At 44.5% G+C, this 27,901-nt stretch overlaps 1 protein-coding gene across 1 annotated transcript; it reads left to right on the top strand.

Annotated features, from left to right (window-relative positions):
• Nucleotides 1–27,901, top strand: LOC112068907 (tRNA (guanine(10)-N(2))-methyltransferase homolog). Its single transcript, XM_024136133.2, has 13 exons — nucleotides 1–131; nucleotides 336–401; nucleotides 1,827–1,900; nucleotides 2,054–2,135; nucleotides 2,229–2,321; nucleotides 2,491–2,625; nucleotides 2,920–3,076; nucleotides 3,188–3,268; nucleotides 3,817–3,981; nucleotides 4,171–4,252; nucleotides 4,433–4,567; nucleotides 13,925–14,045; nucleotides 27,374–27,901. The coding sequence occupies exons 1-13, from the start codon at nucleotides 54–56 to the stop codon at nucleotides 27,524–27,526; spliced, it is 1,422 nt and encodes a 473-aa protein (XP_023991901.1). The 5' UTR covers nucleotides 1–53; the 3' UTR covers nucleotides 27,527–27,901.

Below are 27,901 nucleotides of genomic sequence, written 5' to 3'. Positions count from 1 at the left end.
TATTCGCGGGGACGCGGTTCCTAGCCGGATGTATTTTGCGTGGGAACTCGAACATGGCGATCCACTGTAGCAGAACATGCCTACAATATTTGATACATCTGGCCCACGACAATGTTGACTTCAGGCTACCGGTATGCATATCAATGTCGTACCTCTCTGTCAAACTATAAATGTTGTGTTATTTCTCTCCATCTCTAAAGATCTGGGTGTCTCATTACGGCATTTATCCCCATACATTAGCTTGCTAAGCTAGTAACGTTACAAGCTGCAAGCTGTCATGTTTGAATTCTTCAGAAATGTTCAGATTTTATTTCTTGTACATCGTAACATTACAGGAGATTAGGTCGCTGCTGTCCCTCAGGGGCAAACCGTTTGATCCAGGTGAAAACTTCAAAGAAAAGGTAAAATAAGTTATTGTCCATATGTATTATTTGCCTGATAGCCATACCAATTTTTAAAAATGTATTTAACCTTTATTTAACTAGGCAAGTCAGTTAAGAACAAATTCTTATTTACAATGACTACCAAAAGGCCTCCTGCAGGGACAGGGTCCTGGGATTAAAAATACAAATAAATACAATATAAATATAAGCCAAAACACACATCACAACAAGAGAGACACTACATAAAGATAGACCTAAGACAACAACATAGCAAGGCAACAACACATGACAACACAACATGGTAGCAGCACAAAACATGGTACAAACATTATTGGGTACAGACAACAGCACAGAGAGCAAGAAGGTAGAGACAACAATTCATCACACAAAGCAGCCACACCTGTCAATAAGACTGTCCATGATTGAGTCTTTGAATGAAGAGATTGAGAAAAAACTGTCCAGTTTGAGTGTTTGTTGCAGCTAATTCCAGTTGCTAGCTGCAGCGAACTGAAAAGAGGAGCGACCCAGGGATGTGTGTGATTTGGGAACCTTTAACAGAATGTGACTGGCAGAACGGGTGTTGTATGTGGAGGAGGAGGGCTGCAGTAGATAGGGGGGAGTGAAGCCTAAGAGGGTTTTATAAATAAGCATCAACCAGTGGGTCTTGCGGCAGGTATACAGAGATGACCAGTTTACAGATGAGTATAGAGTGCAGTGATGAGTCCTATAAGGAGCATTGGTGGCAAATCTGATGGCCAAATGGTAAACAACATCTAGCCGCTCGAGAGCACCCTTACCTGCCGATCTATAAATTATGTCTCCGTAATCTAGCATGGGTAGGATTGTCATCTGAATCTGGGTTAGTTTGGCAGCTGGGGTGAAAGAGGAGCGAGTACGATAGAGGAAACCAAGTCTAGATTTAACCTTAGCCTGCAGCTTGGATATGTGCTAAGAGATGGACAGTGTACCGTCTAGCCACACTCCCAAGTACTTGTATGAGGTGACTACCTCAAGCTCTAAACACTTAGAGGTAGTATTAACATCTGTGGGAAGAGGTGAATTCTTTTTACCAAACCACATGACCTTTGTGGGTAGAGAGAGCTTGTTGGACACTGAGAAAGCTTTGCGTTTAACACAAAATTCATCTGCATATACATGGATGTGAGGGCTTCCTACTGCCTGAGCTATGTTGTTGATGTAAATTGGGATGAGCGTGGGGCCTAGGATTGAGCCTTGGGGTGCTCCCTTGGTGACAGGCAGTGGCTGAGACAGCAGATTTTCTGACTTTATACACTGCGCTCTTTGAGAGGTAGTTAGCAAACCAGGCCAAAGACCCCTCAGAGACACCAATAATCCTTAGCCGGCCCACAATGAAGGGAGAAGTTGGCCATGTGTCCATGCATAGGCTACTCAAATCCTAAAATCTGCTGTTCTTCTCCCCAGTCTTCATTCTGGCGCCTGAATGGCTTGTCAGAGGAAGATGTCAACAGCAMCATGGCCAGAACTGTTTGTGCAAAGTAAGTGAGACAGATCAACAATGGAGTTGCAATGAAAAGAGCTAGATGGGTACTGCAGCATTGCTCATCAGCCCTTCTCTTCTGAGGTGATTCTCAACTTGAATGTCACAGTAATTGTAATTACCTTTTTGTGGTTATTTGTTTATTACCTAGGTCTGCATTTGAGCTGTGGGGTCATGGCAGAACACACATTGAACTCAGGACCTCGCTCTTGAAATATCCAACAGAGAACATGGTTTGTGAGAAATTACATTACTATCTAAATAGAGGGCAAACCACTCCACTAATGTGGAGTATCTAATGTGTGTAACTTTACCCCTCCCAACAGTCACCCTTCCTACAAAAAGACTCCACATACAAAATCAACGTCTACACTTTCAACAAGACTCTAGAGTTTGAAGATAGAATTAAGAAGATAGATGTGAGTATGATACACTTGACTTGGTCCAAGTAATTTGTACTTAAGATTGAGCCCAAAAAAGTAAATTTACTCTACCTTTTGTACTGCACTATTGTGTTAAAGGCAGGCACTGATATGCAGTATGCACCATGACACCTGGACAAGTTACCCTGTGGTCTTCCTCCCCAAGGCAATGGAATATCTCTCCTTTGAGGGAAGGGTCAATCTAAGGAACCCTAAACACATCTTCTGTCTGTTGGAGGACTATGGAACTGACCCTAACAACATCCCAGACGAGCCTCTCTACATCTACTTTGGGAGATGGGTGAGGCAGTGTGCTGTGTGCTCCTTCATTTCTGTGTCATTATACAAATGAGTAATGACTATTACTCATTAATGTTGTTTACCGCAGTGGTTGTTAACCTTCTTTGGTTCCCAATCACATTTTGGTCTGCCTGAAGTATTCCCTCTTGTGAAACTTATCATGAGGCCTACGTCCTTATGAGTCTTCCCAAGTCCCCCGTGTATAAGCCAGGTACCAGGTTGAGAAGCACTGTTTCATTTAATGATAAAGGTAAGCCTATATCTGATCTTGTCTTATCAACTGTATGTTCCTTAGATTGCAGATGGCCAGCGTGAGTTGATTCGCTCTCACAGTGTGAAGAACAGGCACTTCATAGGTAACACCAGTATGGACGCTGGGTTGTCTTTTATCATGGCCAACCATGCCAGGGTCAAAGCTTACGACCTGGTCTACGACCCCTTCGTTGGGACTGGTAAGAGAAAAGTTACTTTTGGTCTTTGAACTGACACTTGCAGAAATACACCGCATCTTAGCTGAACCCAAGGCTAGTCTGTGCTTATTGGATATTTTTTCTCTCTCTCAGGTAGCCTCCTGGTTGCATGCTCTCATTTTGGTGCATATGTCTGTGGAACAGATATTGATTACAACACCATCCATGGGATAGGTAATGTCCTAGAAATGGACTTGTTTACTTTCTCTTATTTTGGAACCCAGAGCTAAATATCTTGTGCTTTGGCAAGCGAGTWAATCCATTTATATGATGAACATTATGTTGGTTATGCTCTTTCTATCATCTTTTTAAATACTTCAATTTTTCCTGTGCTCATATTCATGCTCAAATCCAATTGTATTGTCCTATAGGCCTAACACTTGATACGTGATATGATTACAACTAGGACTGGGACGATAACCACAATCTCAATATTCTTTCCATGGCAAAGAAATCAAGAAGTAGATCAAACTCTACTGGTCCTTTTACACCTGTGTGCATGTAAAATAWTTTGTGCTATAGCTTGGAAAATAAATAAATATGAATCTGGATGACAATATAATGTTTCCAACATTTAGGGCTGTTTTCCTAAAGAAGTTAAAACCGCTTCGTATTTTGTTTCCTTGCCACGATACTAAGGAGTATCGCGATACTGGTATTGTCCCAGCCCTAATTACAACCCAGTGCGTTGCTGTATAATAGTATTTTGGTTTATTTTTCAGGCAAAGCGAGTCGTAAGAACCAGAAGTGGAGGGGTCCAGATGAGAACATCAGAGCCAACCTGCGTCAGTACGGCTCAGAGAAGCTGTATGTGGACGTCCTTGTGTCTGACGCCTCCAAGCCTATCTGGAGGGACGGAGTGCTCTTTGACGCCATCATCACTGACCGTACGTTCTTATCCTAGAGCTCTGTGTGTTCTCTTCCCATGTAGGGTCCTCCATCCTGTAATGTCTCCTGTACAGTCATACACAAGTAAAACGTATTAGTCTGTTGAAGTCCACATTCTTTGTGATTTGTTCAGATTTAAATCTGTTCAAATTTCTTGTCTTTCATTTTTGTGTTTGTTTAATTCTCAGCCCCCTATGGGATTCGGGAGTCAACCAGGAGAACAGGCTCTCAGAAGGACAGTGTAAACAGTGTGAAGTCATCTGAAGACTAGTACGTCTTCATCTTCCTCTTGAGTCTGTGTTGTTTATAGTGCTTTGTATATTTGCTCAGTTTTGAAAAAGACGGCCTATAAAACTTGAAAAAAAGCTAAGATACACTAGAGATATATAAAGTCCTCTCATGTGTAAAGGCATCTTCACTGCAGTAACAGACTCTTTATCTTTCATCCAGTGTTGGGGACAGCCATGTCCCCGTTTCCATGGCCTACCACCTGAGTGACATCTTCACTGACCTATTAAACTTCTCAGCTCACCACCTGGTCATCGGGGGGCGGCTAGTCTACTGGCTACCAATCTACAGGCCAGAGTGAGTATTGTTGTGTTTGTTTATTTGTCAGGGACCATTCACAACAACCCCAGTATTGCACCAGAGTTATCTACATACAGGAGCATGGTTAATATCCATCTGTGGTCCCTGGATACAGCACTTCCTGTTAAAGCTCTATAGTCTGAATTGGTCAAATATTCCCATCTGGTGTTGTTCAGTCTAATGTATCGTCATGGTGTTTACATGGGTTTGAGCTCACAGATGTATCATCTACACAGTCTCCCTCTTCTCTATGTGTAAACCAAATAGCACTGTTGTGATGTCGAATAGATACAAACAGCATTTGATAAGACCTTATTGCACACAGGGTCAACCTCACTAGTCAGCTGTTTTTCCTGCTGATAGATGCTGTTGTTTTTTCCCTTTACCCTGTTAGACCTTATCCTACTCCTCTTCTGTTCCTCTAGGGATGTAGATGTTAACCCAGGCCCTGCAGCGCCTAGCTCCACTCCCATTCCCCAGGCGCTCTCATTTGTTGACTTCTGTAACCGTAAAAGCCTTGGTTTCATGCATGTTAACATTAGAAGCCTCCTCCCTAAGTTTGTTTCATTCACTGCTTTCATTCACTCCGCCAACCCGGATGTCCTAGCCGTGTCTGAATCCTGACTTAGGAAGGCCACCAAAAATCCAGAAATGTTCATCCCTAACTATAACATTTTCCGACAAGATAGAACTGCGAAGGGGCGGAGTTGCAATGTACTGCAGAGATAGAACTCTTCAGGATGTCATACTATCCAGGTCTGTGCCCAAACAATTCAAGCTTCTACTTTTAAAAATCCACCTTTCCAGAAACAAGTCTCTCACTGTTGCCGCTTGTTATAGACCCCCTTCAGCCCCCAGCTGTGCCCTTAACACCCCGGCCGTCCTACAATGTAAGCTAGATGCCCTCAATCTCACACAAATTATCAAGGAACCTACCAGGTACAACCCTAAATCCGTAACCATGGGCACCCTCTTAGAGATCATCCTGTCCAACTTGCCCTCTAAATACACCTCTGCTGTCTTCAACCAGGATCTCAGCAATCATTGCCTCATTGCCTGCATGCGTAATGGGTCCGCGGTCAAACAACCACCCCTCATCACTGTGAAACGCCCCCTAAAACACTTCAGTGAGCAGGCCTTTCTAATCGACCTGGTCCGGGTATCCTGGAAGGACATTGACTTCATCCTGTCAGTAGAGGATGCCTGGTTGCTCTTTAAAAGTGCAGCATTCCCCATTCAAAAAATGTAGAACTAAGAACAGATATAYRCCTTGGTTCWCRCCAGACRTGACTGCCCTTGACCAGCAAAAAAACATCCTGTGGCGTTCTGCATTAGCATCGAATAGCCCCTGCGATATGCAACTTTTCGGGTAAGTCAGGAACCAATATACTCAGTCAGTTAGGAAAGCTAAGGCTAGCTTTTTCAAACAGAAATTTGCATCCTGTAGCACTAATTCCAAAATGTTTTGGGACACTGTAAAGTCCATGGAGAATAAGAGCACCTCCTCCCAGCTGCCCACTGCACTGAGGATAGGAAACATTGTCACCACCGATAAATCTACGTTAATCGATCATTTCAATAAGCAATTTTCTATGGCTGGCCATGCTTTCCACCTGGCTTCCCCTACCCCGGCCAACATCTCAGCACCCCCTGCAGCAACTTGCCCAAGCCCCCCCCTTGCTTCTCCTTCACCCAAATCCAGACAGCTGATGTTCTGAAAGAGCTGCAAAATCTGTATCACTACAAATCAGCTGTGCTAGACAATCTGGACTCTCTCTTTATAAAATTATCCACCGAAATTGTTGCAACCCCTATTACTAGCCTATTCAACCTCTCTTTCGTATCGTCTGAGATCCCTAAAGATTGGAAAGCTGCCGCGTTCATCCCCCTCTTCAAAGTGGGAGACACTCTAGACACAAACTGTTATAGACCTATATCCATCCTGCCCTACCTTTCTAAAATCTCTGAAAGCCAAGTTAAAAAAACAGATCCCCGACCATTTCGAATCCCACCGTACCTTCTCCACTATGCAATCTGGTTTCCGAGCTGGACATGGGTGCACCTCAGCACCTCAGCCACGCTAAAGGTCCTAAACGATATCATAACCGCCATAGATAAAAGACAGTACTGTGCAGCCGTCTTCATCGACCTGGCCAAGGCTTTCAACTCTGTCAATCACCGCATTCTTATCTGCAGACTCAATAGCCTTGGCTTCTCAAATGAATGCCTCGCCTGGTTCACCAACCACTTTGCAGACAGAGTTCAGTGTGTCAAATCGGAGGGCCAGTTGTCCAGACTTCTGGCAGTCTCTGGGGGTGCCACAGGGTTCAATTCTCGGGCGACTCTTTTCTCAGTATATATCAATGATGTCGCTCTTGCTGCTGGTGATTCTCTGATCCATCTCTACGTAGACGACACCATTCTGTATACATCCGGCCCTTCTTTGAACACTGCTAACAAACCTCCAAACGAGCTTCAATGCCATAACACTCCTTCCGAGGCCTCCAACTGATTTTAAATGCAAGTAAAATGAATGCATGCTCTTCAACCGATTGCTGCCTGCACCTGCCCGCCAGCCTAGCATCACTACTATGGACGGTTCTGACTTAGAATATGTGACAACTARAAATACCAAGGTGTCTGGTTAGACTGTAAACTCTCCTTCCAGACTCACATTAAGCATCTCCAATCCAAAGTCAAATCTAGAATTGGCTTCCTATTTCGCAACAAAGCCTCCTTCACTCATGCTGCCAAACAGACCCTCGTAATACTGACTATCCTATCGATCCTTGACTTCGGCGATGTCATTTACAAAATAGCCTCCAACACTCTACTCAGCAAACTGGATGTAGTTTATCACAATGCCATCCGTTTTGTGACCAAAGCCCCATATACTACCTTCCACTGCAACCTGTATGATCTCGTTTGCTGGCCCTCACTACATATTGGTCACCAAACCCACTGGCTCCAGGTCATCTTTAAGTCTATGCTTGGTAAAGCCCGGCTTATTTCAGCTCACTGGTCACCATAGCAAAACCCACCCGTAACACACGCTCCAGCAGGTATATTTACTGGTCACCCCCAAAGCCAACACTTCCTTTGGCCGCCTTTCCTTCCACTTCTCTGCTGCCAATGACTGGAACGAATTGTAAAAATCACTGAAGCTGGAGTCTCATATCTCCCTCACTAACTTTAAGCATCAGCTGTCAGAGCAGCTTACCAATCACTGTACCTGTACACAGCCAATCTGTAAATAGCACACCCAACTACCTCATCCCCATNCTCTAGACACAAACTGTTATAGACCTATATCCATCCTGCCCTACCTTTCTAAAATCTCTGAAAGCCAAGTTAAAAAAACAGATCCCCGACCATTTCGAATCCCACCGTACCTTCTCCACTATGCAATCTGGTTTCCGAGCTGGACATGGGTGCACCTCAGCACCTCAGCCACGCTAAAGGTCCTAAACGATATCATAACCGCCATAGATAAAAGACAGTACTGTGCAGCCGTCTTCATCGACCTGGCCAAGGCTTTCAACTCTGTCAATCACCGCATTCTTATCTGCAGACTCAATAGCCTTGGCTTCTCAAATGAATGCCTCGCCTGGTTCACCAACCACTTTGCAGACAGAGTTCAGTGTGTCAAATCGGAGGGCCAGTTGTCCAGACTTCTGGCAGTCTCTGGGGGTGCCACAGGGTTCAATTCTCGGGCGACTCTTTTCTCAGTATATATCAATGATGTCGCTCTTGCTGCTGGTGATTCTCTGATCCATCTCTACGTAGACGACACCATTCTGTATACATCCGGCCCTTCTTTGAACACTGCTAACAAACCTCCAAACGAGCTTCAATGCCATAACACTCCTTCCGAGGCCTCCAACTGATTTTAAATGCAAGTAAAATGAATGCATGCTCTTCAACCGATTGCTGCCTGCACCTGCCCGCCAGCCTAGCATCACTACTATGGACGGTTCTGACTTAGAATATGTGACAACTARAAATACCAAGGTGTCTGGTTAGACTGTAAACTCTCCTTCCAGACTCACATTAAGCATCTCCAATCCAAAGTCAAATCTAGAATTGGCTTCCTATTTCGCAACAAAGCCTCCTTCACTCATGCTGCCAAACAGACCCTCGTAATACTGACTATCCTATCGATCCTTGACTTCGGCGATGTCATTTACAAAATAGCCTCCAACACTCTACTCAGCAAACTGGATGTAGTTTATCACAATGCCATCCGTTTTGTGACCAAAGCCCCATATACTACCTTCCACTGCAACCTGTATGATCTCGTTTGCTGGCCCTCACTACATATTGGTCACCAAACCCACTGGCTCCAGGTCATCTTTAAGTCTATGCTTGGTAAAGCCCGGCTTATTTCAGCTCACTGGTCACCATAGCAAAACCCACCCGTAACACACGCTCCAGCAGGTATATTTACTGGTCACCCCCAAAGCCAACACTTCCTTTGGCCGCCTTTCCTTCCACTTCTCTGCTGCCAATGACTGGAACGAATTGTAAAAATCACTGAAGCTGGAGTCTCATATCTCCCTCACTAACTTTAAGCATCAGCTGTCAGAGCAGCTTACCAATCACTGTACCTGTACACAGCCAATCTGTAAATAGCACACCCAACTACCTCATCCCCATATTGTTACTTATCCTCTTGCTCTTTTGCACCCCAGTATCTCTACTTGCACATCGTCTGCACATCTATCTTTCCAGTGTTAATGCTAAATTGTAATTATTTCGCCACAGTGGCCTATTTTATAGCCTTACCTTCCTACTCTTCTACATCTGCACACACTGTACATAGATTTGTCTATTGTGTTATTGACTGTGTTTGTTTATGTGTAACTCTGTGTTGCTGTTTTTGTAGCACTGCTTTGCTTTTTCTTGGCCAGGTCGCAGTTGTAAATGAAAACTTGTTCTCAACTGGCCTACCTGGTTAAATAATGATGAAATTAAAATAATTTTAAAAAACAATAGAGGGCAACAGTCACAGCCTACACCCTGATGAAGTGTTGCTACTGTACTAGATCTGCTTAACGAAGCATTCTAGGTTAGATACAGGCTTTTCTCCCTGCACCTCTTCCCCTCATAAGCATCATATTCTCTGTCAGGACCAGGGGTTTATTCCCGTCAGTACATCTCATTCTCTGTCCCATAAAGTCTTCAGGCCTGGGGTTAGTGGTGTTCTGGTCAGTGTGCAGGTGTCCTGGGGTATATTGGGTGTATTGTTCCATACAGCTGGTTTACTGTGTGGACAGGATACAGGCCCCTGGGCCCTGGGACTCGTGGCCACTGATTACAGAGCAGGGTCTGAGCATCAGGAAGGTGAGACCAGACCATGCACCACAGCCCTGTGAAGTTTCTATTACACCTCCCGCTCACCTCCAGCAGTTCCCCCTGACTGTCTGTGACACACACACTGGAGTTCCCCACACTGACTGGCTGAGACAAGGAAAGGGAGAGAGGGCTACAGCCCTTAGCATTGATGGTTGAGGGAGAGAGAGAGTGTGTGTGTGTGTCTGTGTGCCTCTGTCTGACTGACTGACTGTGTGCCTCTGTGTGTGCATGTGCWCTGCTCKTCACTCCGGGTGTGTAACTACCTAGCAGTTCCTGACCCTGTCTCATTCAGAGCAGCGTGCGAAAATAAACCCATGAGGCCAGTCGTGCTAATTGGCTGACACTAACCAAACACAGCCTGTCTCCAGGTCCTGATCTGTTCAACACTGTTGAAACATTAATGGTAGATGTCTAAGCTGGTTAGATTTAGGTGGTCCTAAGTCTGTCCTGAGAGAGCGATCTATACTACACCACTAGATGTCACCATTTACCAATGACTGTTACTGCAGAGGACCTTTGACATAGAACAGGGTGACTAAATGGTCCAAGGGGACAGGGCTGTGTAGCAACATGCTTGTTTGTAAACACTGGTGTCACAAAGGGGAGTTGCAGTGCAGCTGCTGTAGGGAAAAAACGATTTGCTGTGTTGTGTTACTGTTATGTTGGGCTGGGGTGGGACCAGACGCAGGCCAATACGGGGTCCCCTAACACTGGTCACAGGCCTGAGTGATGAGGTCCCCCAAGCTGGCCAATTAAAACATTTCCGCCATCATCATGACGAGCACTGCCTTGCCCCGTGCCTCAGCTGCCTTTCAGTGTTTCAATTAAATCTGTGGCTTTTCAAGCTCATTAGTCACTCTCTTTCTCCCCCCTCTGATGCTGTGTTTAAGTTTGAACTAGTTCAAGACTTTTCCAGRCGTGGCGTGGTCTGTTGCCATTTCCTCTGCWGCAGCGCCTTGGCAGGAACCGGACCCATTATCTCTGAGGCTAAAGCATAGAGATAGATAGAGGACTCATCTTTATATCTGTGAAATTATGGCATCTGTGACAGCATGGGCAGCGCCATTTAGGCTACAACCCATAGGAATCGCCTCCGAGTTGACTACTTTAAAATAACCYAAGCATGGTGGAAGCCCTCAATGGCGCTGCCCTTGCTAAAATGACCTTTTGGTCACTCGAGGTTTCTATAATTCTCTATGGGTTAAAGTCATAAGCCAGACGGCGCTAATCAAGCAGAGTGCAAAGCTAGCAGGAAGCTGATGGGGTTTGAACCCCCATGGTTGGTTTTACCGGGTTATCAACTTCCTTTTGTCTACAACACTCCTGCTGCTGCCTTACTGAGAGACAGATCCTTGTGCTTAATGCCGGTGTGTATCTGACCTACAGTATACCATCAGGGCTCTACAGTGCGACCATTTTAATCGCATATGTGCCTAAATATTTTGCTGTGCGACCTGACATTTTTTATTTGGAGCACCAGAGCGGCAAAAAATAAATAAATAATAATAAGATAATTGTTGCAAGTATTCACTGTGCGGCAGCCCCTGAGTGGCATGGAGAATACACGGAGTGCAGATTCATGACCGTCACCCTTGCACCATTGCTACAAAGAAAACGGCTTGTTACGTCAAATATATTTCATTGTGCTCTTAAATTTCTTTGTGTGCTCCTACATTTTTCACCTTAGGCGCACACATGCCCCTTGTCAACAACAAAAAAGTCAGTTTAGAGCCCTGACCAGGAAATAAAGGTAGAAGACATGGGCTAGTCTACTGCACCTCAGCCTACTGGGCTTAAATGGCCTCTAACCTGACCCCTAGTCTGCCTGCTATCACATGYGGTTGGTGGCACCTTAATTGGGGAGGACAGGCTCATGGTAATGMCTGGAGCGGAATTATTTGAATTGTATCAAATACATCAAACACATGGTTTCCATTGATTCTGTGCCGGTGCACCCTGTGTATAGCCTCGCCATTGTTATTTTACTGCTGCTCTTTAATTATTTGTTACTTTTATTTCTTATTCTTATTTTTTTTGGGGGGGGGTTTATTTATATACTGCATTGTTGGTTAAGGGCTTGTAAGTAAACATTTCACTGTAAGGTCTASACCTGTTGTACACCTGTTGTATTTGGCGCATGTGACATACATTTTGATTTTATATGTTTGATGCCATTCCATTTGCTCCCTTCCGGGCATTATTATGATCCGTTCTCCCCTCAGCAGCCTCCTGTGCTGCTTATAAGCACCTGCACAGAGGTTTCAACTCTATATTTGTCTGAGGATGGAAAAAGCTGTATTGAAAGTGAAAGGCGCAGCCCCACCCATCTTTAAATGAAACTGCCAATATGGCAGATCCAGCTTCCTAGTAATAAGAGGTGATTGGCAGGATGAATTAACGCCTGCTTTGTTCAGGGTGCTCACCGAAGCGTGCACGCACACACCACAATACATTAGATGCCTGTATTCCACAGTGGCCATGGCAACCCAGGAGACAAACAGTAGGGTGAAAATCTGGCCCAGCGTCAGTGTGGTGCTGGTAGGAGAAAGTGCTAAATATGCAAACAAACACTCTCTCGTAATCTACCTGTACTCATAATAACGGGTACACTGCAGTCATCCATTTAGTTAGTTGCTTACTGTTACAACTGCAGCTCCTGATCCTAATCTCTCSGAACCAGTTGTTCTGTAAACACTAGCGAGAATCTCACAAAATTAGGAACCACCCGTGTCCAGTTTGACGTCAATACTATTCATAATAACTTAGTCCTTCGCCCTGTCTAGTGCATAGAAATTAACTAAACCAAACATTTGCTGTGTTACATTCTACCCCCCATAAAGTGTTAACTAAGGTATAGTGCAGTGTGTTACATTCTACCGCTCATAAAGTGTTAACTAAGTCTACCATCCATAAAGGTGGTAAAACGGCCCATGTGGAAGGTCCAGCTACCCAGTAATAAGATGTGATTGGCAGGTAGAAGGAACGCCTTGCTTTGATCACAGTGCTAACAAACACAAACCACACACGAGGCCTGTATTCTACAGGCACTTGCATTCAATAGCATCTATTAATCACATGTATTATTATGAATAGTACTGATGTCAAACTGGAGAGCCAAGGACACAGGTGGTTTCTAATTTTGTGAGATTCTATTTAGTGTTTACAGAACTGGTTCTGAGAGGTTAGGATGAGGAGCTGCAGTTGTAACAGTTAGCAACTGTATCAAAATTGATGACTGTAGTGGAGCCATTTGAGTACATGTTGCATGGATTGCCAAGGCAAAAGAATATGAAAGTGTGTATTCTTATTTTTAATTGATGTAGTTCTGTACCTGTCGATTTAATGTTATGTATTATGTAATTTTAGGTAGTTCTGTCCTTCAGCTGTCTATTAATGTCAAGTTTCATGGACCCCAGGAAGAGTAGCTACAGCTTTGACCCTAGCTAATGGGGATCCTAATAAATACAGTACCTTGCCCTGGACAGCTTTAGTTGTGGTGCTTGGCCGACATGCGCGCGAACACACACACACATGCATGCATACACACACACACACACACAGAGCGCTCCTGACAAGACAACGTTTTTTCCCCATATCTTAAATCTAATCTAGTTCACCTTTTTCACAGCGGCTTTTGTCCACTTCAGACATGGTCAGTAAAGGCCTGGAGCTGAGAGAGAAATGGCCTAGAGTTGGGAGCGGGAAAGAGGATAGAGAGTGAGCGAGAGGGAGMGAGGGAGGAGAGAGCTGATCTGGGTTGAGTTTAATGGAGAGAGAGCTGACTTGGCCTGGATGTAGTGTAATTTTGAGGGGATTACATGGAGGCTAAGGCTGGTCTACTCTGCAGGTGAGTGTATGGTGAGATGCAGATATTGTGGTTTGGAGGATCATTTGTACCCATCAACCCTTTAGACTTATTGGTTCATGCTACAGTACAAGACCAGCTGTTTAAAAATGTACTCAACCATGATGATTCACCAGTAGAGTGTGTGTTTGTAGGTACTGTGAAGAGATGGTGCCCCTGAATGCCTGTCTCAGACTGGTCAGTAACTGTGAACAGACCCTTTCCAGCCACACCTCCAGACGTCTCATCACCATGGAGAAGATCAAGGAACCAGAGGTGGGTGTCTGTCTGTCCTTCCATCTGTATGTGTCCGTCCGTTTGTCTGGTGTGTGTGTATATATGCTTTTGTACTTGTCTACCCTGTGTGTGACTGCAGTTACGAGCGTGTGTATGCGTTTGACTGGAATGTCACTCATTTCGAAAAGGTAGATGGATCCCTTTGTGAATATGATTGCAACACTATATAATTGTAGGTTTTCATGTTGCTGTGGTGTGCTTACTATGAATTACATGCATGTATCTACAAAGTAAAGTATCCGTGCGTGCCACTGAATATGTTTGTGCCGTGTTTGTATGTACAAGCATGCACATATGTGTACTATGAGTGTTGTCGGTGTGTGTTCTTTAAACATACACACGCGCAATACAACACAGTTAAAGGAGATGTCGATGGTGCTTCCCTCGAGGTCTGCCATAAACCTCAGCATCTGGCTATGATTGGCTTTTTTTATATACAGCACTTAAATGACTTAATCACACATTTTATGGAAAAGAATCCATCTTTGGATTTGACAACCTCTTCACTTCAAAACAGAATTGTTCCCATAAAGGCAAGCCCTGTGTGAATCACCGCATGCACACACACACACACACACACACACACACACACACACACACACACACACACACACACTGGCATCTGTCTCTGACTCCCAGTGCCCCAAACCGGGAANGTGTGTGTGTGTGTGTGTGTGTGTGTGTGTGTGTGTGTGTGTGTGTGTGTGCTTTTCCTTTTGTACTACCCTGTGTGTGTGCATCTGGCCTCTGTGACTGTGCTGTTACGAGCGTGTGTATGCATTTGAGTGGAACGTCACCCATTTCGAAAGGGTAGATGGATCCCTTTGTGAATATGATTGCAACACCATATAATTGTAGGTTTTTGTGTTGCGCTTACTATGAATTACATACATGTATCTAAAGAGTAAAGTACCCATGTTTGTGCCGTGTTTGTATGTACGAGCATGCACATAAACTCAGCAAAAAAAGAAACTTCCCTTTTTCAGGACCCTGTCTTAAAAAGATAATTTGTAAAAATCCAAATAACCACAGATCTTCATTGTAAAGGGTTTAAACACCGTTTCCCATGCTTGTTCAATCAACCATAAACCATTTTTATTTTATTTTATTTATTTCACCTTTATTTAACCAGGTAGGCCAGTTACAACTGCGATCCGGCCAAGATAAAGCAAAGCAGTGCGACAAAAACAACAACAGAGTTACACATGGGATGAACAAACGTACAGTCAATAACACAATAGAAAATCTATGTACAGTGTGTGCAAATGTAGTAAGGTTAGGGAGGTAAGGCAATAAATAGGCCATAGTGGCAAAATAATTACAATTTAACATTAACACTGGAGTGATAGATGTGCAGATGATGATGTGCAAGTAGAAATACTGGGGTGCAAAAGAGCAACAAATAAATAATAGTATGGGGATGAGGTAGTTGGGTGTGCTATTTACAAATGGGCTGTGTACAGTGATCGGTAAGCTGCTCTGACAGCTGATGCTTAAATTAGTGAGGGAGATATAAGTCTCCAGTTTCAGTAATTATTGCAATTCGTTCCAGTCATTGGCAGCAGAGAACTGGAAGGAAAGGCGGCCAAAGGAAGTGTTGGCTTTGGGGYTGACCAGTGAAATATACCTGCTGCAGCGTGTGCTATGGGTGGGTGTTAATATGGTGATCAGTGAGCTGAGATAAGGCGGMGCTTTACCTAGCGAAGACTTAAAGATGACCTGGAGCCAGTGGGTTTGGCGACAAATATGTAGCGAGGGCCAGCCAACGAGAGCATACAGGTCGCAGTGGTGCGTAGTATATGGGGCTTTGGTGACAAAACGGATGGCACTGTCATAGACTACATTCAGTTTGCTGAGTAGAGTGTTGGAGGCTATTGTAAATGACTTCGCTGAAGTCGAGGATCGATAGGATAGTCAGTTTTACGAGGGTATGTTTGCGAAATAGGAAGCCGATTCTAGATTTAATTTTGGATTGGAGATGTTTAATGTGAGTCTGGAAGGAGAGTTTACAGTCTAACCAGACAACTAGGTAGTTTATAGATGTCCACATATTCTAAGTCAGAACCGTCCAGCGTAGTGATGCTGGGCAGGCAGGCAGTTGCGGGCAGCAATTGGTTGAAGAGCATGCATTTAGTTTTACTAGCATTTAAGAGCAGTTGGAGGCCACGGAAGGAGTGTTGTATGGCATTGAAGCTCGTTTGGAGGTTTGTTAACAGCGTCTGCGTAGAGGTGGATCAGAGAATCACCACCAGCAAGAGCCCGACAATTGAACCCTGTGGCACCCACATAGAGACTGCCAGAGGTCCGGACAACAGGCCCTCCGATTTGACACACTGAACTCTGAGAAGTAGTTGGTGAACCAGGCGAGGCAGTCATTTGACAAACCAAGGCTATTTAGTCTGCCGATAAGAATGCGGTGATTGACAGAGTCGAAAGCCTTGACCAGGTCGATGAAGACGGCTGCACAGTGCTGTCTTTTTTTTCTTCTTTTTTTTTTACCCCCTTTTCTCCCCAATTTCGTGGTATCCAATTGTTAGTAATTACTATCTTGTCTCATCGCTACAACTCCCGTACGTGCTCMGGAGAGACGAAGGTCGAACGCCATGCGTCTTCCGAAACACAACCCAACCAAGCCGCACTGCTTCTTAACACAGTGCGCCTCCAACCCGGAAGCCAGCRGCACCAATGTGTCGGAAGAAACACCGTGCACCTGACTACCTTAGTTAGCGCGCACTGCACCCGGCCCGCCACAGGAGTCGCTGGTGCGTGATGAGACAAGGATATCCCTACCGGCCAAACCCTCCCTAACCCGGACGACGCTAGGCCAATTGTGCGTCGCCCCACAGACCTCCCGGTCGCGGCCGGCTGCGACAGAGCCTGGGCGCGAACCCAGAGTCTCTGGTGGCACAGCTAGCGCTGCGATGCAGTGCCCTAGACCACTGCGCCACCCGGGAGGCCACAGTGCTGTCTTTTATCTATGGCGGTTATGATGTCATTTGGGACCTTGAGCGTGGCTGAGGTGCACCCTTGTCCAGCTCGGAAACCAGATTGCATAGTGGAGAAGGTACGGTGGGATTCGAAATGGTTGGTGATCTGTTTGTTAACTTGGCTTTCGAAGACTTTAGAAATGCAGGGCAGGATGCATATAGGTCTGAAACAGTTTGGGTCTAGAGTYTCTCCCCCTTTAAAGAGGGGGATGACTGGGGCAGCTTTCCAATCTTTAGGGATCTCAGACGATACGAAAGAGAGGTTTAATAGGCTAGTAATAGGGGTTGCAACAATTTTGGCGGGTAATTTTTGAAAAAGAGGGTCCAGATTGTCTAGCCCAGCTGATTTGTAGGGATCCAGATTTTGCAGCTCTTTCAGAACATCAGCTATCTGGATTTGAGTGAAGGAGAAGCGGGGGGAGCCTTGTGCAAGTTGCTGCGGGGGGTGCAGAGCTGTTGGCCGGGGTAGGGGTAGCCAGGTGGAAAGCATGGCCGGCCATAGAAAAATGCTTATTGAAATGATCAATTATCGGTGGTGACAGTGTTTCCTAGCCTCAGTGCAGTGGGCAGCTGGGAGGAGGTGCTCTTATTCTGCATGGACTTTACGGTGTCCCAAAACATTTTGAAATTGGTGCTACAGGATGCAAATTTCTGTTTGAAAAAGCTAGCCTTAGCTTTCCTAACWGACTGAGTATATTGGTTCCTGACTTCCCTGAAAAGTTGCATATGGCGGGGGCTATTCGATGCTAATGCAGAACGCCACAGGATGTTTTTGTGCTGGTCAAGGGCAGTCAAGTCTGGAGTGAACCAAGGGCTACATCTGTTCTTAGTTCTACATTTTTTGAATGGGGAATGCTTATTTAAGATGGCGTGGAAAGCACTTTTAAAGAATAACCAGGCATCCTCTACTGACGGGATGAGGTCAATATCCTTCCAGGATACTCGGTCCAGGTCGATTAGAAAGGCCTGCTCGCTGATGTGTTTTAGGGAGCTTTTGACAGTGATGAGGGATGGTCGTTTGATCACTGGCCCATTATGGACGCATGCAATGAGGCAGTGATTGCTGAGATCCTGGTTGAAGACAGCAGAGGTGTATTTAGAGGGCAAGTTGGTCAGTATGCTTGCTATGAGGGTGCTCATGGTTACGGATTTAGGGTTGTACCTGGTAGGTTCCTTGATAATTTGTGTGAGATTGAGGGCATCTAGCTTTAGATTGTAGGACGGCCGGGGTGTTAAGCATATCCCAGTTTAGGTCACCTAACAGTACGAACTCTGAAGATTGATGGGGGGCAATCAGTTCACATATGGTGTACAGGGCACAGCTGAGGGGGTTCTATAACAAGCGGCAACAGTGAGAGACTTATTTCTGGAAAGGTGGATTTTTAACAGTAGAAGCTCGAACTGTTTGGGCACGGACCGAGCTAGAACTCTGCAGGCTGTCATACTATCTCTGCAGCAGATTGCAACTTCGCCCCCTTTGGCAGTTCTATCTTGACGGAAAATGTTGTAGTTGGGAATGGAAATTTCAGATTTTTTGGTGGCCTTCCTAAGCCAGGATTCAGACACGGCTAGGACATCAGGGTTGGCGGAGGGTGCTTAAAGCAGTGAATGAAACAAACTCAGGTAGGAGGCTTCTGATGTTAACATGCATGATACCAAGGCTTTTACGGTTACAGAAGTCAACAAATGAGAGTGCCTGTGGAATAGGTGTGATGCTGGGGGCTACAGGGCCTGGGTTAACCTCTACATCACCAGAGGAGGAGTAGGATAAGGGTACGGCTAAAGGCTATAAGAACTGGTCATCTAGTGCGTTGGGAACAGAGAATAAAAGGGGCAGATTTCTGGGTGTGGTAGAATAGATTCAGGGCATAATGTACAGACAAGGGTATTGTAGGATGTGAGTACAGTGGGGGTAAACCTTGGCATTGAGTYACGATGAGAGAGCTTGCATCTCTGGAGACACCAGCTAAGCCAGGTGAGGTCTCCCCATGTGTGGGGTGTGTGACAAAAGAGCTATCTAAGGCATGTTGAGCTGGACTAGGGGCTCTACAGTGAAATAAAACAATAACTAACCGAAACAGCAGAAGACAGGGCATATTGACATTAGAGAGACGGATGTGTAGCCGAGTGATCATAGGGTCCAATGAGCAGCAATAGGTGAGTCCGGGAGCCGTTCGGTAGTCGCTACTATGCTAGGCGAGTGGGAGGTACGATGCTCAGAAAGCTAGCGGGCTGGGGKTAGCAGATGGGTCTTCGGCGACAACGCAAAGGAAAAGCCTGTTGGAAACCTCGTCGGACGATTACGTCGTCAGACCAGTCATGATGGATCGGCGGGGCTCCATGTCGGCAATAAAGGGTCCAGGCCAATTGGCAAAAGATGTATTGTAGCCCACGAATTAGCGGGTATACTTCTTCAGGCTAGCCGGAGATGGGCCTAGCTCGAGGCTAGCTCAAGACCAACTGGTGCTTGCTGCAGGACAGAGGCMTTAGCCAGCAGTAGCCAGCTAGCTGTGATGACCCGGTGTAATTGCCCAGAGCTTGCGGCAGGAATCCGATGATGTGGTGGAGAAAATGTGTCCGATATGCTCTGGGTTGATATCGCGCTGTGCAGACTGGCAGGTATTGACCGAGCTGAAGCTGGCTGGTGTCCGAGCTAAAGGTGAAGACCGCTAGCCGTAGCTAACAGTGACTACTAACTAGTAGCTAGTTAGCTAGCTAGCTGCTGATGGAGGTTCCAGTTATAACATATAAAAATAGCAGATCCGTAGCACATTGGGTTGCAGGAAAGTATATTTAGATCGTAGGTGGAAAGTGAGATTAAAATATATACGGGGGGAAAAACGATGAAACCAACTATTTACATGGGACAAGACAAACACACGTCCGACTGCTACGCCATCTTGGATTGTGATTAACGAACATGCACCTGTGAAACGATCGTTAAGACACTAACAGCTTACAGACGGTAGGCAATTAAGGTCACAGTTAAGAAAACTTAGGACACTAAAGAGGCCTTTCTACTGATTCTGGAAAAACACCAAAAGAAAGATGCCCAGGGTCCATGCTCACCTGCGTGAACGTGCCTTAGGCATGCTGCAAGGAAGCATGAGGACTGCAGATGTGGCCAGGGCAATAAATTACAATGTCCGTACTGTGAGACACCTAAGACAGCGCTACAGGGAGACAGGATGGACAGRTGATCATCCTCGCATTGGCAGACCACGTGTAACAACACCTACACAGGATCGATAAATCCGAACATCACACCTGCGGGACAGGTACAGGATGGCAACAACAACTACAACACCAGGAACGCACAATCCCTCCATCAGTGCTCAGACTGTCCGCAATAGGCTGAGAGAGGCTGGACTGAGGGCTTGTAGGCCTGTTGTAAGGCAGGTCCTCACCAGACATCACCGGCAACATTGTCGCCTATGGGCACAAACCCACCGTCGCTGGACCAGACAGGACTGGCAAAAAGTGCTCTTCACTGACGAGTCGTGGTTTGTCTCACCAGGGTGATGGTCGGATTTGCGTTTATCGTTGAAGGAATGAGCGTTAACACCGATGCTTGTACTCTGTAGCGGGATCAATTTGGAGGTGGAGGGCCGACGTGGTCTGGGCGGTGTGTCACAGCATTCATCGGGCTGAGCTTGTTGTCATTGCAGGCAATCTCAACACTGTGCGTTACAGGGAAGACATCCTCCTCCTCATGTGGTACCCTTCCTGCAGGCTCACCCTACATGACCCTCAGCATGACAATGCATACTGCTCGTTCTGTGCGTGAGTTCCTGCAATACAGGAATGTCAGTGTTCTGCAATGGCCAGCAAAGAGCCCTGATCTCAATCCATTGAGCACGTTGGACCTGTTGGATCGGAGGGTGAGGGCTAGGGCCATTCCCCCAGAAATGTCGGGAACTTGCAGGTGCCTTGGTGGAAGAGTGGGGTAACGTCTCACAGTAAGAACTGGCAAATCTGGTGCAGTCCATGAGGAGGAGATGCACTGCAGTACTTAATGCAGCTGGTGGCCACACCAGATACCAATTGTTACTTTTTGACCCCCCCCCTTTGTTCAGGGACACATTATTCCATTTCTGTTAGTCACATGTCTGGTGAACTTGTTCGGTTTTATGTTTCAGTTGTAATCTTGTTATGTTAATACAAATATTTACACATGTTAAGTTTGCTGAAAATAAATGCAGTTGACAGTGAGGTCGTTTCTTTTTTTAATGTTTACTATGAGTTGTCTGTGTGTTGTTCTTTAAACGTACACGCGCAATACAACACAGTTACAGTTAAGGGGGATGTCGATGGTGCTTCTCTCGAGGTCTGCAGTAAACCTCAGCATCTGGCTATGATTGCTTTTTTTTATATACAGCACTTAAATGACTTAATCACACATTTTATGGAAAAGAATCCATCTTTGGATTTGACAACCTCTTCACTTCAAAAACACAAATTGTTCCCATAAAGGAAAGCCCTGTGCGAATCACCGCATGAAACCACCACCACACACACACACACACACACACACACACACACACACACACACACACAACACACAACACACACACACACACACACTCTCTCTCTCTGGAATCTGACTCTGACTTCCAGTGTCAAACCTTAAACATATATCATAGCATGCTACTATATATAGATACAGTTCAACCAAAATCACATTTTTAAAATATATAGATATATATAATATATATATAAATATATATATATTATTTATATGAGATATTATTTTCTTCAAAGTAGTCGCACTTTGCCTTGATGACAGCTTTGTACACTCTTGGCATTCTCTCAACAAGCTTCATGAGGTAGTCACCTGGAATGCATCTCAATTAACAGATGTGCCTTGTTAATTTGTGGAATTTCTTTCCTTAATGCGTTTGAGCCAATCAGTTGTGTTGTGACAAGGTAGGGGTGGTATGCAGAAGATAGCCCTATTTGGTAACATACCAAGTCCATATTATGGCAAGAACAGCTCAAATAAGCAAAGAGAAACGAGTGTCCAGCATTACGAGAGTCCATCATTACTAAGACATGAAGGTCAGTCAATCCATAACATTTGAAGAACTTTGAAAGTTTCTTCAAGTGCAGTTGCAAAAACCATCAAGCGCTATGATGAAACTGGCTCTCATGAGGACCGCCACAGGAAAGGAAGACCCAGAGTTACCTCTGCTGTGGAGGATCTGTTCCTTAGAGTTACCAGCCTCAGAAATTGCAGCCCAAATAAATGCTTAACAGGGTTCAAGTAACAGACACATCTCAACATCAACTGTTCAGAGGAGACTGTGTGAATTGAATTGCTGAAAATAAACCACTATTAAAGGACACTAACAAGAAGAAGATTCTTGCTTGGGCCAAGAAACACGAGCAATGGACATTAGACTGGTGAAAATCTGTACTTTTGGTCCACATTTCAGATGTTTGGTTCCAACCGCTGTGTCTTTGTGAGATGCTGAGTAGGTGAACGGATGATCTCCGCATGTGTGGTTCCCACCGTGAAGGTGTGATGGTATTGGTGTGCTTTGCTAGTGACACTGTCAGTGATTTATTTAGAATTCATGGCACACTTAACCAGCATGTCTACCACAGCATTCTGCAGCGATACGCCATCCCATTTGGTTTGTGCTTCGTCGGACTATCATTTGTTTTTCAACAGGACAATGWCCCAACACACCTCCAGGCTGTGTAAGGGCTATTTGACCAAGAAGCAGAGTGATGGAGAGCTGCATCAGATGACCTGTCCTCGACAATCACCTGACCTGGTTTGGGATGAGTTGGACTACAAAGTGAAGGAAAAGCAGCCAACAAGTGCTCAGCATATGTGGGAACTCCTTTGTTGGAAAAGCATTCCAGGTGAAGCTGGTTGAGAGAATGCCAAGATTGTGCAAAGCTGTCAAGGCAAAGGGTAGCTACTTTGAAGAATTTCAATATAAAATATATTTTGATTTTATATTATATTTTATATTTGTTTAACACTTTTTTTTTGGTTACCATATGATTCCATATGTGTTATTTTGATGTCTTCACTATTATTCTACAATGTATAAAATAGTAAAAATATTTTGAGTAGGTGTGTAGGTGTGTCCATCCCTTTGCTAAGACACTCCAAATTGAGCTCAGGTGCATCCAATTACCTTTGGTCATCGTTGATGTCACTACAACTTGATTGGAGTCCACCTGTGGCCAATTCAATTATTTATACATGATTTTGAAAGAAACACCTGTTTATATAATGTCGCTCAGTTGACGGTGTATGCCAGAGCAGAAACTATACCATAAAGTCCAAAGAACTGTCCGTAGAGCTATATACCTGGGGAAGTATAAAACGTTTTCTAGAGTACAGTGGTCTCCATTGGGAAATTGAAAAAATATGGAACTAGAGCTGGCCGTCTGACCAAACTGAGCAAGAAGGACCTTTGTCAGGGAGGTGACGAAGAACCCGATGACCACTCTGACTGAACTACAGAGTTCCTTGGCTAAGATGGGAAAACATGCCAGAAGAACATGCCAAAGGTGCTTCTACAAAAGTATTGACTCCGGGGTGTGAATACTTATGTAAATTATATATTTCTTTACTTCATTTTCAATACATTTGCTACATTTTCTAAAAAACATTGTTTGTTATTATGGGGTACTGTGTGTATGATGGGTCAGACAAATAAATCAGGCTTTAACACAACAAAATGTGGACTAKGTCAAGGGGCGTAAATACTTTCTGATGACACTGTATTCAGTGGTGTCAAATTATTGACACCCTTGATAAAGATGAGCAATAATGACTGTATAAAATAAATAATTCAAATACTGAGCCTCTAAAATGACACAATACATTATTTACAATTAATTTATGTTGTGCACAAAATAATCTGAAACAATCAAAAGTAACTGCAAATGCTTTGAAGTTTGGAGTATTTGAAAAATGTATTTTATACAGTCATTGTTTTTTTTATCAAGGGTGTCAATTTGGAACCCAACTGTTTATCACATTTCCYTAGTCTCCTCCTGGCAGGCTGTATCTAGCAATGCTGCTCAACCCTGTCTTCAAAGGCTTCTGCTTTAGAGGCTGAAGTGGTAAAAATCTAATCAAGACAGGCTTTACTGACTGGGCCGTGAACCTGGCCCTTCTCCCCGTCCTCCATATATTGTGATGCGATYTTGGCTCAAAGTTCAGTCTAAAACTGAAATGACTATTTATCCAATCAGAGGTAAGGATTTGCAATAGCTAGAAAGCTGGAGAATGTAGGCTACCATTCATATTGAGATCAAATCCATGTTTATTGTTTGCGTACACAGTTTAGCAGATGTTATAGCGGGTGCAGCGAAATGGTTATGTTACCGGCTCCTTACAATAAAATAAATGCTAAGATTCTTCTATTGGTTCTTAAATCAATTAATGATTGTGCACCCCAATACATGTCAGACATGCTTTTTAGTTATGTAACCAGTAGGTCCCTCGGGTCCTCTGGCACTGGCCTTTTAACTGTTCCAAAGCTTAGGACCAAGACTATGCCCCCAGCCTCTGGAATAGCCTGCCAGAGAACCTGAGGGGGGCCGAAACTGGACATATTTAAAAGGGATCTTAAAACACACATTTTTAGCTCAGCTTTTCCTTAGGGTGCTTTTTAGTCTTTCAGTTTCTATTGTTATTACTTAGTTTTCTATCCTTTGATTTTTGCTAAGCTATAAAATATGTAAAACTGAAAATTTTAGATAAGTATTCAGACCCTTTACTCAGTACTTTGTTGAAYCACCTTTGGCAGCYAATACAGCCTCGAATCTTCTTGGGTATGAAGCTACAAGCTTGGCACACCTGTATTTGTGAAGTTTCTCCCATTCTTCTCTGCAGATCCTCTCAAGCTCTTTCAGGTTGGATGGGGAGCATTGTTATCACAGCTATTTTCAGGTCTCTCCAGAGATGTTCGATCAGGTTTAAGTCCAGGCTCTGGCTGGGGCACTCAAGGACATTCAGAAACTTCTCCAGAAGCCACTCCTGTGTTGTTTTGGATGTGTGCTTAGGGTCATTGTCCTGTTGGAAGGTAAACCTTCGCTCCAGTCTGAGGTCCTGAGCGCTCTGGAGCAGGTTTTCATCAAGGATCTGTCTGTACTTTGCTCCGTTCATCTTTGCCTCGATCCTGACTAGTTTCCCCGTCCCTGCTGCTGAAAAACATCCCCACAGCATGATACTGCCACCACCATGCTTCACCGTAGGGATGGTGCCAGATGTGAGGCTTGGCATTCAGGCCAAAGAGTTCAATCTTGGTTTCATCAGACCAAAGAATCTTCTTTCTCATGGTCTTAGAGTCCTTTTATGTGCCTTTTGGAAAACTCCAAGCGGGCTGTCATGTGCCTTTACTGAGAAGTGTTTTCCGTCTGGCCACTCTACCATAAAGGCCTGATTGGTGGAGTGCAGCAAAGATGCTTGTCCTTCTGGAAGGTTCTTCCATCTCCACAGAGGAACTCTGGAGCTCTGTCAGAGTGACCATCGGGTTCTTGGTCACCTCTCTGACCAAGGCCCTTCTCACTCGATTGCTCAGTTTGGCCGGGCAGCCGGCCAGCTCTAAGAAGAGTCTTGGTGGTTCCAAACTTCTTCCATTTAAGAATGATGGAGGCCACTGTGTTCTTGGGGACCTTCAATGCTACAAATGTTTTGGTACCCTTCCACAGATATGTGCCTCGACACAATCCTGTCTCGGAGCTTTACGGACAATTCCTTTGACCGCATGGCTTGGTTTTTGCTCTGACATGCACTGTCAACTCTGGGACCTTATATAGATGTGTGTGCCTTTCCAAATCATGTCCAATCAATTGAATATAGCACAGGTGGACTGCAATCAAGTTGTAGCAACATCTCAAGGATGATCAATGGAAACAGGATGCACCTGAGCTTCAATTTCAAGTCTCATAGCAAAGGGTCTGAATACTTATGTAAATAAAGTATTTCTGTAAATTTGCAATTTTAATTTGCAAAAAAAAATAAAAAAATAAACTGTTTGCATTGTCGTTATGGGATATTGTGTGTAGATTGCTGAGGATAATTTTTTTTTAAATCCATTTCAGAATAAGGCTGTAACGTAACAAAGTGGGAAAAAATTAAGGGGTCTGAATACTTTCCGAAGGCACTGTATGTATACACCGGAACAATTTACACAAGATGTACTAAGAATGATGTGTACAGCAGTAAATATATTAGTGAGCTATGTCAATAATCCAGTGTGTAAATACGATATGCTGTGGGTATAAACAGTCACTAAATACAAAGTACAGTAGTAGAATTATTAGAATGAGCTATGATGGAAATAGAGTATTTTAAATACTCAGTGGGAAATGGGAAGTGTCCAGTGGTTCAATGTCTCTATGACATGGGACAGCAGCGTTGGGTGTGTGTGAGAGAGTTTGCAGTGTCAGTTTGTGTGAATTTAACTGCTTCCATTCAGAAGTGATGTTTGTGTTTTTAACTCCTACCACGGAGCACTTTGAAGTTAGTTGCTGAGCTTTCCTATTCTGTGTTGAATGGTTTGGTGTATGGTCCTGTTGGGAAATGTTCAGATTTGGGACAGGTTTGTGAACTCTAGGCCTATCAATGACTACCAGATAGAAAAGAAAACCTGGAAAACTTTGACCCTCTGTGGTTATTGAATAGTCCTGCTCTAAGGAAGTATTAGGAGCTTCATATCTGGGATTGCTCTTTAAGCTCTTGGATGTGGTGGAGACTGAAGGAAACTATCTCTAGGTCCATGACAGGTTGCCTGGCAGTGGTAACCAAGGCCGACAGAGAGAGGTTGCGTTGACGAATGGTATGCCAGCTGTGGAGTCATCCCTGCTAGCACTCTGCATCCCCGACACCTCGTTACTCCTCATCCCTCCCGCTCCATCCAACTGTCCGTCCGCCCTGGCACATTCTTGCCTGCTGGCCTGCCAAACACTGCCTAACAACCTGGCCAAAGCCCTAACCAGGACAATATGAGGAACTTAACACTCTGCTAACATTTATTATTGTTACACTGAGCTTGTGACGGCAAGGAGAGGAATACAAGGTGAACATTTTATCCTGTGGTTGTTTGGTTAGTTTAATGGGATACCTGGCAGAGGTCTGATATCATGTGGTTTCTTTCTTCCTTCACCTGTGTTCAAAGGCATTTTTATGACGCTAAATTTGTTTAGTTAACTGATGTTGTAGGTGAATTGGTTCTACTTTGTGAAGGCAAACCCTCACACTTTTTTCGCAAATGTAAGAGGTATAATTGTACTAAGAACTTTCTGTCATTGGTATATGGGGCTAAATTGTATTTTCTCTCTCTATAGGAGACAGATGCGCTGGCCCACCTGTCAGACCCTCACTTTAGCCCGTACCAAGGCCACAACGCCTTCAGGGAAAAGTACTTCAGCGGCATCAGCAAGAGGACATTGACAGGAAAGGAGGAGACCAACAAGATGGCCACCAACGGTGGGGAGTGATGTAAGGATCACAGGATGGCCCAATTCCAAACCCCTAAGCCAGTATGCAATTGTGGAGAGGATTTGACCGGTGCAATCGATGTGGTAATAACTCCACCTTGCTGTTTGATAGGCTAGGTGAAAGTTTCACCATATTGCATATACAAATCGAATCCTCAGAGATCTGCACAAGAGCATTAGGTGAAGGTTCTAGGGGTCCATTTAGGATTGGGCCGACACCTGCCTATGGTTTACAATGGACTCCATGGGGACATAGGGCTCCCTGTTTTAAATGTCTCATTTTCTATTCAAATATGTTTTTTATTGTTTGATGTTTATTGCCCTTTGTGTAATAATGAGTGTGAATTGTGAACGAATAAACACCATTTTAAAATA

The sequence above is a fragment of the Salvelinus sp. IW2-2015 genome, unplaced genomic scaffold (assembly GCF_002910315.2).
Source record: "Salvelinus sp. IW2-2015 unplaced genomic scaffold, ASM291031v2 Un_scaffold789, whole genome shotgun sequence".
Classification (NCBI taxonomy): Eukaryota; Metazoa; Chordata; class Actinopteri; order Salmoniformes; family Salmonidae; genus Salvelinus; species Salvelinus sp. IW2-2015.
This window is presented reverse-complemented; position numbering and strand designations above follow the sequence as displayed.